The sequence below is a fragment of the Diachasma alloeum genome, unplaced genomic scaffold (assembly GCF_001412515.2).
Source record: "Diachasma alloeum isolate Michigan unplaced genomic scaffold, Dall2.0 Dall_scaffold_00181, whole genome shotgun sequence".
Lineage (NCBI taxonomy): Eukaryota > Metazoa > Arthropoda > Insecta > Hymenoptera > Braconidae > Diachasma > Diachasma alloeum.
The window spans coordinates 1,323,496-1,336,575 of record NW_021680347.1 but is presented as its reverse complement, the minus strand read 5'-3'; the positions used below and the strand labels follow the sequence as shown (position 1 = coordinate 1,336,575).

Genomic DNA, 13,080 nt, shown 5'->3' with positions numbered 1-13,080 from the left:
CCAAGGACGTAAAAATACCGCAGATTATCTGAAAATCACTTTATTTCTTCAACAATACCAATCAAAACAATGTACATGAAATATACTCCCCACAATCACGACTTGCATGAAAATTAAACAAACAAAAATTAAAACAAAATACATGAAAGTATTTTATGAAATAAATTAAAAAAGGCACTTCAAATCCTGAAGAACAAACAATGTTTTCAACAATGAATGAACAAACGCTTCTTTTCTAAAATATTATCACAAGATTCCCCTGGCTTTCAGGGAAGCCGCATGCTGCTTTGCTGATCGAGAGTTGAAAGATTCAATGGGGTCATAGCGACTCAATTTTGGACACTGTGAAGGGAGACAATTAATATAAATTAATGAAATTGGTAAACATATTTTATGAATTCAGCTTTGAACAAAATTAAGAGCTCACTTTTAAAATATCTCAAAGAAAGAGTATCATTAAGACAAACTTTATGTTGGACTTATTATTAAGTATAGAAGTTTACTTTGAATAAAAAATTTCACCGGTTTTTCGTTGCAAAGGTTAACTTGCCAACGCGGCCATCGCCCGAGGGCCTTCAGCCAGGAAATGTTGAATGTGGAGTGGATTTTTCAGTTGAAAATTCCGTGGAATATTTGGTTTGAAAATTGGGTTGAATTTTCAGTTCAATATTATGTGGAAAATTGTGACGAAAAATTGGTGTGGAATTTTGGCCCGGGCGGGGCTCGAACCGGGAACTTGAGGTTGTGAATCTCATGCTGCTACCAAGTGCGCCACACAGCCGGGTTACTTTGAATATTTTTGTTTTTGCTTCCGAATGCCTTGTATTTGACCGATTTTTCGATTTTCTGATTTTGATTGCAAATGGTCTAGAATGTTATGAAGCGTGAAGAAATGATGTCTTTAGGGTCATGTCTGTGTGTACGTTGTGACAACTTGTTCCAATACTTTTTAGTACTTCATTAGTTAGCGTTCAAATATTACGTCACGCGATTAGGGAGGGAGCGGGGTCGGCATTTCGTGCCGACTGCGACGTAGGGGGGAGGGGGTGGGCTTAGATTGTGATATCACACCATATTCTTTTTTTTCCAATTTCAAACATCAGAAATGCATCTTTTCGTCATTAAGTTCGTAAGGCAGCGTTTCGCTAATCGATGTCTACGGACAAATGGCAAAAAATATTCTTTCGGTCTAGTGACGAAAAGTACTATTTATCATCCATCCTTCCCACAAAATGAAACCCCAACATCAAACTGGAAAGAAAGCTAAAAATGTGAGGTTTATTATGCATATCTCTGCAATTCGAAAGATCAACAGCGACACTGTAGTGTAATGGCAGTTATTCCAAATGTGCGTTTTGTGCGAATTGCCGTCAACCATTAAAAGGAACTTTTGGCAATCGCATGTAATATTGAAGACGACGAAGATGAAGAATGGATTTGCAAACAAATTATTTTTTGAATATTGTGATAATAAGTTGACATATTCAGAAAGTATCGAAGAAAGAATTGATTATTCACGTGATTTTTTTTTACACTAAAAAAATGAATACAAAATTGTTCGCTACATAAAGGCAGGGGGGGGTTGTTGATTTTGTGACGTAATATACAAGAGGGAGCTCACGCTTGTGACGGAGGGGGGAGGGGGGGTCTAAAATCTCCGAAAAACGCGTGACGTAATATTTGAGTGCTCTCATTATTGATCAAAACGAAAATGATTAAACCCCATTTTTAATGGAAAAATGTCATGGAAAAATGTGTTTCATGAAACCATGTGCGTAATGAAGGGTTAATCTACTATGCATAATATCAGTTACTTATTTTTTCGTTCGCGATTCATGAAAAAACTACTGAATAGATTTCAATCGGATTCTTACTGTAACTATGAGTATGCAAAAAAAAATTATGGAATATCTCTTCGAGAACGGTTTCTTCATTTTTATAATCTCCAAATTTTGTGACTTTCTTCATCTTATTGGAAAATGATAAAATTATTCATAAGGAAATTCCGAGAATGCACTCTGCAATTTTTTTATTTTAAGAAATTATCGACTTATGGAAACTTCATAATAATTTTCTTTCTATTCTGCCCGAGCAACGCGTCAAAGGTGGTTAGTATATTATGAATAATTACAAATAATGAATTCCCACGAAATAGTGTACTCACTCCAGACTCCGTTCTTATCATCAACGCCTCCTTCATTTTGGCACTCAAATGCTTTTCTCGCTCCTCATGATTGGGATGAGTAGACAACCAGGGAATGTCCTTTGGCTCTACTTTGAAATCCGTCAACATTTGCATGATTTTCCAAAAGACAACAGCCTCTCTGACATCGAAACACGCCCTCGCAGCCAACCTAATTCCCAGCTCATCAGCCTCGCTCTCTGCCTTTCTGCTGTGAGGCAACGTCACGAGAACATCTATGAGGCTGATCCCCAAAGCTTGAACCAGAAGAGCGAGTAAATCCGGAAACGTCGCCCATAGAATAGCGATCGGTGCTGCCAACAAAATGTCCAATAAAGCGTTCCTCGACACCTGTTCAATGGGATGTTGTAACAGCACATGGGCCATTTCATGTGCCAAGATTATAGCCAGTTGATCGTCGTTCTCGGTGATCTTGAGAGCCCCCAGAAATACAAAAATATTACCACCTGGTAATACATAAGCATTCTTATCGTCGGAATCCACCACCGACAATGTCCAGTGTCTGTCTGTAACCTGTGGCAAATCCTGATTGGCTTTGATCAGACGATCTGTTATTCTCACGAGTCTGACGTACGCTGGATGATCAGAACGGACCATCGAGTCTTGATGCAGCTCCAGATGAACGTCGAAGGTCAGTTTTCCTAGGACTTTTTGCTGCTCTTTTGTGAGGATTATGAAACGATATCTACCGGTTAACGGATCTCTCTCTATGTGGGTCAGGTAGAAGAGGAGAAGACCTGCCAGAACGACGCCCAAGGCTCCTGGAAGGTAGACAGCAAAATCGGACAACTTCGTTATTGAGGTAGGTACAGTAAATTTTTTTGTTAAAAAATAGGTGAAACATTTTTTGTCAGCAATCCATTTCGCCAAGCATATACTAGGCTTAGGAATATTTCAAGTTTATCTTAGCTTATGAATAAAGAATATTGTTTTATATATAAAATGTATAAAATAATAATAATACTTTTTTATATCAGTAGAAAAGCGGTAATACAGTTGAAATCGATTTTGACTATCTTCCAGTTTTCAATGAATATCTCAGAATCTAAGGGAGGTGGCAAAATTGTGACATTTCGTCATGTTTCGTCACACGCCGTTTACGGACATTGTGAAGGAATAGTATGTTTTGTCATTAGGCCGGAAAAAAACTTTCCTAGGGAATATGAGTTTGCCGCCCGAGCCGAAGGCGAGGGTTGCAAACATATGAGTTTATGTTCGTCACTCGGCCGAAAACAACTTTCCGTGCTGACCTTCACTTTTCCCAGTCCGGGGATTGGTATTGACCCTTCCCCGAACTAGCAAAAGTGAAAGTCACTACGGAAATAGTACATTACATGCCCGAGCCTTGGAAAACAGTGGGGGACAGTGATCTGTTTTCCAAGGCTCGGGCATGTAATGTACTAGTTCGCGCCGAGTGCCACAGGGGCTTTCAGCTCGTGTGATTGGCACTCGTGTGAGTGCCAACCTCACACTCGCTCCGCGTGCCTAAAAGTCCAATTTCCGCCACATTGTGATGAAAAATATTATTCGTAACTCGTGAAAAAATGTATTTTAGCTCGTGGGATTATATCACTCCCCTTCGGATCATGATATAAACCTCCCACTCGCCAAAAAACACGTTTTTGCACTCGTTACGAAATATACTATTTCTGACGAATATGAATTTGCAGCCCGAGCTGAAAGCTCGAGTTGCAATTATATGAGCTAGAAAATTTTTTTTAGGCCGTGTGACGAACAATATTTTTTGTCATAACGGCTGTAAGCAGTGATTCACGGATGCGTAGCGTCCGTTCTTGAACTAAAAAGTTTTCTCACTTAAAATAAATGGGTTTTTGATACTGAATTTTCGAAACTTTCCTTATAAAATTGAGTAATCAATTCCTCATTCTCTCCACAATGCCCTCTAGAGCCATGAATTTCTAGAAATCAGTAACTCGGTTCGGAATACTAGCAACTTCTTTACTTCGTGAAAAGAAATCGAGAATTTGATTCAACGATACAGTGCTAGAGAGATATGAATCAAATAAGGGCTAAAGCGATATGAATCAAATTAATTCAGTAATGGAGAGGTCAAGGACATCCAGTTGAGAAAAACAGCTTTTTCATGGAAGACACGTATGGAAAAATTTAATATAAAAACTTGGCAAATTCGCCAGATAATTCTATTGAATTTCTATTGAACTTTCTATTAGTTTTTGGTCGATTCTATTGAAATGTTCAATAGAAAATATTCTATAGAAAAAATCAGTAGAATTCGATTTTTCTATACAACTTACTCTATTGAGATATTTTCTATAGAATTTCCTTGGCTCAAATTTTCATTTTTTTTTATTTTCTTGGTGAAAAGAAAAGAAAAATAGACTGAAAGAGACCTAGGAAATTTGAGCCGAGAAATTTCTACAGAAAATTGTAACGGAATTTTCCATCTGGGACTGGAAAACCACGTTAACTCGCCCATTTCCCCTAGACTGAAAAAACTCAAAAAAAAAAACTTATCCATGGGCGCCAGCCGTCCTTTGACCTCGGAGACGACAAACCGAATAAACGAACCTCAAACGAAAAACAAAACGAAAGAACCAAAAAATAACCATTAATCTAACACAAACTTAAAACTAAGGAGTCCAGAAGAAGGTCATAGGTTGTCCGCGCTGCTCAGGGGGTTGGTTGTGGAGAGAGGGGTAGGTTCGGATGGAAAAGGGGCCAATAGGTATTGCTAAAAAAATAACAAATAACGTAACTCGAAACACCGGAGTTAATGTTGTATAATATACCGAGGTCATATTTATGAAAAAAATATGAAAATGATACACAATTGTCTCAAAAAATATATCCAAAATATATCCAAATAATTTAGCAAAGAAAAGGAAATACATACCGACGGCGGTGGCTGTGTGGTTAGAGTGTGGGATTGGCATGCGGGAGACCCGGGTTCGATTCCCGGCTGGGGGGGGGGGGGGGGGGAAAATTTNCATTTGGGAAATTTCTCGAGTTTTCGGACCAATTTCACATAAATCTAAAAAAATAGCGGAAATTTCATGACACTGAAGTTAGCGGACACAAGCCCAGCACAAATAGCATTAGTTCTTGGAGATTGTACGATCAATCTAGTATCCCAACACAAGGAGAGTAAAATACTAGAATTCTGATAAAAATTCTGGTACTGCCCATAATCGAGAAACAAAATCTCGGTACTTATCAAATATATTACGTAGCCAACCGACGGCGGTGGCTGTGTAGTCAGAGTGTGGGATTGGGATGCGGGAGACCCGGGTTCGATTCCCGGGGGGGGGGGGGGGGCAAAATTTGTGACACTCTAAATCTCACGGTTTCATTGTCGAGCGGGAGTCTCGCAAGAGACGACTGTACCTGGGCAGGTTTTTCCCTCAACATGAGGTTTTCCTTTGTCCTTCGGCGAATGCGCTACAGGGGGTTGGGGGGTGGGAAGGGAACAAATCGTAAAGACCCGAAAGGGTATACGAGAAAAAAAAAGCAAACACTAAATTAACTCAAAACAACTAATCTAAAAAAACTGAGAGTAAGAGCACAATAAAACAGAATAATTCCACAAAAAGAAACATATTCTTCAATACTCAATAATTATTGAACAGACAAAGAGCCAGAGGACAAATGTCTAACGTGAACTTCAATCCTACGACTCGAATTCTCGTCAACGCCACGAAATCAAATTAAATGTGAAACGAATCCCATGAAATCTAACACGCGTCCACGTATAACGCAAAGAGAAAATCACGACTCTAATCAACTCACGTTAACCAGCAACATTCTCACCGTTCGGCGCAAAACCCGAATAATAAAAAAAATGGAACGGACCCGAGATCGTACGGAATCGAACAGCCGAATACACCACCCGTATCCCCACGTAATCCGAACGTGAAATTCTCATAATTATGCACAAAAAAAGGAACAATCGAACTCCACAATAATCCTCAAAAGAGTTCTGTGGCACAACTCCGGATGGTTACGAAACCCATGCGGCAACGCGAGTCGAAACCCAAAATCTCATCTAAGCTTCTGTTAGTTGCAAAATTCTCCCCAGAGGGGCATCGCCCAAAGGCACTCTGCCCAAAGGCCATGGACTCGATAAGGTCTAGTCACTGACTCCTCGAATACTCGACTACTCTTCTCAACTAACTGAATACGCAAAAATCGCTCAATTTATACCCCAAAAGTGAAAAGAGAACGAGTATCTAACGCCAAAACATAAAACAAGAGCATTATATCCACGTAGTGGGATCAGCCGCTGTGACGTAAGCAAATGTCCAGCGCTACGTACGATGGAGCTGCTGAAAAGACACGTCAACCTAATAGCCATAAACGCATAATTCGATTCAACTTGAACCGACAACAGACCAAAGCAACAAAAGAAAAATGAAACGGATTAAAAGGGCGGTAATTAGTCCAGATAAGATCCACTAACTATCATTACCTCTTCGGGGTTGCATTCTCAAGGATTAGCGGCGCAGAAACGCATGATACACCAAAAACTATAATTCAACAGAACACATAATGCACCATAATACAAAACTTGATCCTCTAAAACTTATAGCGAACTTGGCAATGCACACGGTTGCAACGGTCGCGATTGGCCGTGTGACCTTCCACATCCCGATTAATCCATATACTGAGCACCAGCATTTCATCTGGGCCTCCACACGTCCCCGAAGATTAAACCGTAAGGGAGAATTCCTGTCAATAATCGCGTAGCTCGATAATATTTTGGCCCAAACAAATACTTATTCATACTCCTAACACACATCACAAAAATATTACCCGAAAAAAATCATACCTACCCGTCAATATATTCGAAATGTGAAACGATCATCGAAAGATAGCTAATACGAAATTCTGCTTGTCAAAAATTATATACAATAAACGCTCTGGGTCTTTGTCTGACTCACGCTTAATCCGACGTTCTCGATGGTCTCTAGATCGCCTAAGGAATTCCCAGAATTCCTTACAAAATATAGAAATCATTAGAATAAGTTGTTTAGAAACATCGATTACCTGTCAAAATGCCACATGTAAATTCTTGGGACCTTTAGGGTCATAAGGGCCATAAAGGTCAGCAAGGGGTACAGCAAGGTTACGAGGGTCAAGAGGGTCAAAATCCCTTATTTAATTATTTGATTATAAGTTTTAAATGTTAAGGGGAGACTACTGTGAGTTTTAAAAGTCGTGGGTTATTGGAGTGAGACTTCATACATTGAAGATTGATTATATAGATCTGAAAACGAATTAGTGCAAAAAAAAATTTTTTTTTATTGTTCATTTGCCCGAAAACGCTTAAAATGCCAAAAACAGTTCAGGGCCTCCAATTTTTGAACTACGAATGATTTTTTTTTCAAAATTTTCGGAAAAATATGTGGAATAACAATTACGAGGTAGTTTTTTTTAATTCACCTCCTACATGGCTAAATTTGCTTTTTTTGTATTTTTTTACACAAATAGTGAATTTTTTTATATGAAAAAAAAAGAAATCAGCTGTGTAGGAGTCGAATTCCAAAAAACTTGCTCGTAATTATTGTTCCACACATTTTTCCGAAAATTTTGTAAAAAAAAATGTTTTGTAGCTCAACAATTGGAGGCTCTGGATTGTTTTTAGCATTTTAAGCGTTTTCGAGCAAACGAACAATAAAAAAAATTTTGTTTTGCACTTATTACTCGTTTTCAGATCTATATAATCGATCTTCAACGTATGAAACATCTCACTCCAATAACCCACGATTTCTAAAACTCATAAGAGTCTCCCCTTAACATAAACAAATTCAATACAAAAAAAAATCAATACACACATTCAACACAATTTCAACAGTTTTCGAAATCAATAAATATTTACTTTTGGCATGAGAATTAATTTAATGAAAAATCAAAAAAATATGAACAATACAGTGAATTGCATCAATAAATTCAATAAATTAATATCAAATTACAATTAAACTAATCACAACAAAATAATATCTTTATTAAATTGTATTAAATCTGCATTCAATTACAATTACCTCGGCGATCCAGGCAGTCGACTACTCTGAGTCATCCTGTGACTATCCCTCGATTATTATCACAAGTAGGTAAGGATTATTGAGGTCACACAAAACTTCAAATACACATACACAACTACACACGTGTTAAATTTGTATATGTTAAATTGTCAAGTGTTGAAAATGCATCTGGTAAATCTGTGTATTGAAATTTACGTGTGTTATTTTGACCGGTAACCGAAAAATTGAATTTTATTAACTTTCCCTTTAGAATATTTTTATTATTGAACATTTCAATAGAAACAACCAAAAACTGAGAGAAAATTCAATAGAAATCCAATAGAATTGTCTAGCGAATTCGCTAGGTTTTCCTGTTAAATTTGTTCTTGTGTGGATCAATCCATAAAACTTTCGCTAAAAAAATCAAAATCGAATTGAACTGATTCATGTCATTCAACTACCTACTTCACTCCTGAAATACTAAAAGCATTCATTTCCACCCGCTCTCCATTAATAAAAATATCTCACCATAGATTTTTTGCCTCCTCGCACTGAACCATTTTCTATATGCCTCCTTCTCCTCCGGAGTTTTCCTGGCCCACCACCTCTTGAGATACCTTCCAAACAAAAAGGCTCCAACTCTGGTAAGAGGACGAATCAATAACGCAAGCCCCGGTGGTATATCCCGACGCTGTGTCGTATGGAATTTACATTTTTTCACTTTGGTATTGTCATTACCCCCTACCAACACTCTAACCCGTGGTAACAACTGCCTGTAACTCCCGATTAAACGACCGGAAGTTGATTTACGGAAAACATTAAGTACTGTCCGTCTTTCCTTCAAAACACACAAAGTCCTAAGCAACATTTTTCCAACGTTATTTCTTTTGATAATCAATAGAAACTAAATAAACTCGACAAACACAGTGTTATCTTCCAATGTGATCATTAACTACTGGCTAGACGTGATTTATACACGCCGCGAGAAGTAGTAAATGAAATCCTAATCGTGCGTGATAGTGGAACATGACTCCAGCCGCAATACCATACTGTGCAGCGGCACAGAGCATTTTCCTTGAAAAAAATATCTCGATCAATTTGAGCCAAGTGGGTCTCTGTCTCTCCTGAATAACCAGAGTCTGTGATGTTTGAATTGTCGTTGAGAGGCAGACTAAACTACCTCCATTAGGATGAAACTTATATTGCCATGACATGACCAATTTATTGATTAATTGATCACCAATATCCTTTTTTCTATTCTGATTAATATTTTATAATAATCTGGAAAAATATAAGAACAGAATTCATCATCAATGAATGTCATGAGAATATTGACAGCAACATAACCTAGAAAATTATATTTCATCGGCTTTACCTTGGAATAAAAATTTTCGAGATGGGTTAAATTTCGACAAATGGAAAATTATCTTTCCCTGTCACCAAGTGCTCCCCCGAATACTCTGTGCCCTGTTCCTTCTACATCCTCTCCGGATGTTTATCCTTGAGTCACTGAGGCATTCAGCACAAATCGTACAGTCCAGTACAGTCGCAGTTTTTATCAGGTAAAGCTAGTATTCTTGAAATTCAACGATTCAACTTACACATTCACCAGAATACTAATATAAGGTGCAATGCCGAACTATCGAACGCCTCCGGCATGTGAACTAGCGATGGAGGTTGAGGGCGATACGTAAACAACCACTCGAAATCAGCTGATCTGTGTCAGAATGTGTGTCGTAAGGGATAAATAAATTAGGGGTTTATTTTAATGGTTTTTCAGCTTTTTACTCAATTACCAATGGTTTCAAAGATATTGACAAATGTCTGAAACAACGAAACATTAGCGACATCGAAAAAACGGAATTTTTTTACGAGTTTCATTCATCATTGATTGATCGGCGGAGTTCCCTCAAGTTTCCCTCTCGAAAATTCAATAACAAATTGGCTCCATTCCCAGTAAAATTGAATTTCCGCCCCCACCACCAGCGCCACCGCGTTCGACCATTCTTCATTGATAACAATGCTCAATTGTTGTGTCAAATTTATGTTTCTGTTTACTATCAAGAGACCATGCATCCCATAAGTTATAAAATTGACAATATCAAGGACTTTTGAATGGAATTTATTTATTCCAAGTTGGTATACGTCTTCCCGTAGTTATCATGCCCTGGAAAACCCTGTAATATTGTCTTTAAAACCCACAAAAAATTATTCACCTACAACATTTAAATCCTCAATATTTTATTTGAAAAATAATTTCCAAATTTTCTCCGTGATGATTTGCAAAATCCAATTCCTGAAAAATTGTGTCTGCCACGTTCACCCACTCTTTGTTGATAATAATGCTCAATGGTTGTGTCATATTTATGTATCTGTTTACTTTAAAAAGACCGTTCATCTTATAAGTTGATAAATTGCCAATACCACACGCACGAAAAAATTTAATAGAAAAACCTATCGAATTCGTTAGAAAATTCTATTGAATTTTTATTGAACTGTTCTATTCTGTTCCTTTGTTATTGAAATGTTCAATAGAAAATATTCAGTAGAAAAAATCAATAGAATTAAATTTTTCTATATAACTTATTCTTTTCATATATTTTCTATAGAATTTGCTCGACTCAAATTTTCTAAGTTTTTTTTTCATTCTATTTTTGTTCTCTTTTCATCAAGAGCATCAAACGAAAAAACTTGGAAAATTTGAGCCGAGGAAATTCTATAGAAAATATCTCAGTAGAATAAGTTATATAGAAAAATTTAATTCTATTGATTTTTTCTACTGAATATTTTCTATTGAACATTTCAATAACAAAGGAACAGAATAGAACAGTTCAATAAAAATTCAATAGAATTTTCTAACGAATTCGATAGGTTTTTCTATTAAATTTTTTCGACCTTGCAAGGATTTACCAATAGAAGTTATTCCTCCCAGGCCGTTTTACATTTTCCAGTAGTTATCATTCCCTGAAAATCGCTCTATACAATTGTTGTTGGATTATCTGGTTCAATTTCCGAGAAATCAGTAGCGAAGTGGTAAAACGGTATAAGTCAATTTTGACTATTGACCAGTTTTCAATGAATATCTCGGAATCTAAGGGAGATACAAAAATTGTTACTATAACCTTTTTTGTAGAGCCGCCTGAGTGCTACAACAAATGTAATTACGAAAAATTCGCTATCTCCCTTAGATTCGGAAATATTCCTCAAAAACTCAACTGGGAGATAAGTCGACTTAAACCGTTTCACCACTTCGCTACTGAAATGATTTGATGAGATTATGAGTTCAAAAAACGAATCGACGAAGAGAACACCGGATAATGAAATATAAACATAAACAATGATTTCATAGGGAAAACGAGCTAAGGGGTCTTTGACTTTAGGTGACGATATTCTTTTGGTCCTTATGAGTGGTTTTTAGTCTGCTGGAGCAATTCGTACAGTACACTGACAAAAAAAATGTCTAAGAAATAAAAATCCTATGATTGATCCAAATCGTTCATCGATCGAATAGTCGCAAAAGAAAATGCTATTATAACACACAAATATCGATTCAATTTTAATGTTTTCGATTGAAAAAGAATGAGATCAGTTATTTAAACTTATTTTTTTGTTACTATTTACTTTTCAGTACATACAAATCAATGTCTGTATTATCAGATATCTTCTTCGAATAAAGTATGTAATTATCCAATTTATCAGCGTCACGATATCCCGCAAAAGAATATCTGTTCGATTGAAAGCAGAATTCATAGATGCAATAGAATATTCATTTGGTCTATGAGGAACATATTGTTGGATACTCATTGATGCGAGACTTTCGCGGTGAGCAGTTTCTTGTTTACGACAAACGCAATTCTTCATCATTTGAACGGATTATTTTTCCATTGCAATTGTGAAAAAAAATTATTTGCGCCAAATCCGAAGCGTTTGAACTAAACCAAAACTGAATTGTATGAAATCGATTTTGTCCCAGATGTATTTTCTAAATTCGATAGAATAAACAAAATATACTATACTATAACAAAATCGATTTTATACAATCCAATTTTGGTTTAGTTCAAATCGATATTTGTGACTTACAATAGCATTTTCTTTTGCGACTATTCAATCGATGAACGATTTGGATCAATCATAGAATTTCTATTTCTTAGAAATTTTTTTTCTCAGTGTACAGACGTTTTTTTCTCATGCGTTTTAAAAAAAAACAGAAATTAGATTTGAATTCACTGCGTTTTACTTAATTCAATTTCCCATTTCCAATAATTGTCTTCAAAACTAAAAAAAAAAACATTCACTCCCAACATGTAAATCACTCAATATTTGATTTAAAAAAATTGGGTAAACAGGTCAATTTCTGGACGGGGATTAGTTTTTGGACGATTTCAATTAGCATTGAATATTCCATAAATAAAATGAAAATTATACTGATTATTGCACCTTTCAATAATTTTACTCTTGTATAATCATGCGATTAATTATTTTTTCTATTAATCAACACTTATTAAATAAAAAATATGGCCCAGTCGTCCAGAAATTAGGGGGTTCGGCTGCATTCAATTATTCTTTGTTTTGCTATTTTCACATCAAATAGTATATTGTGCACCAAGGGCGGAAAGTCGTGTTTTCCCCGCCCGAGGTGCACATGCTATTTTTTAACACACCTGCAAAGGAAAAATATTTATTTTCTGCTCATTAAAACATTCTTGACGGTATGGAAGCCATCATATCCCCATTCAGGTGATTCCTTTTTTTAGATTCTACCACGAAACTCGAATTTCCCTCAACCGTCCAGCAATTGGCCTGTTCGCCCTATTTCAAAACGACAGATAACAAAATTCAATTCCTGAGAAATTGTTTCCGCCCCCCCCCCCCCCCCCC

General features: G+C 36.6%; 1 protein-coding gene across 1 annotated transcript; it reads right to left on the bottom strand.

The window, feature by feature from the left end:
• Positions 1-24: 24 nt before the first annotated feature.
• On the bottom strand, positions 25-9,919 carry LOC107045748 (metalloendopeptidase OMA1, mitochondrial). Its single transcript, XM_015268102.1, has 4 exons — positions 9,578-9,919; positions 8,731-9,483; positions 2,165-2,964; positions 25-342 (listed from the first exon to the last, which is right to left on the bottom strand). Exons 2-4 carry the CDS (start codon positions 9,068-9,070, stop codon positions 247-249), a joined length of 1,236 nt encoding a protein of 411 aa, XP_015123588.1. The 5' UTR covers positions 9,071-9,483; positions 9,578-9,919; the 3' UTR covers positions 25-246.
• Between the last annotated feature and the right edge of the window lie 3,161 nt (positions 9,920-13,080).

Excerpts from the sequence above, each read along its gene's own strand:
- LOC107045748 (XM_015268102.1), bottom strand. The coding sequence starts at position 9,070 with ATGTTGCTTAGGACTTTGTGTGTTTTGAAGGAAAGACGGACAGTACTT. Across the intron at positions 2,965-8,730 it reads GAGGAGGCAAAAAATCTATG|GAGCCTTGGGCGTCGTTCTG; the intron begins GTGAGATATTTT and ends TCTACCTTCCAG. Across the intron at positions 343-2,164 it reads TGATAAGAACGGAGTCTGGA|TGTCCAAAATTGAGTCGCTA; the intron begins GTGAGTACACTA and ends CTCCCTTCACAG.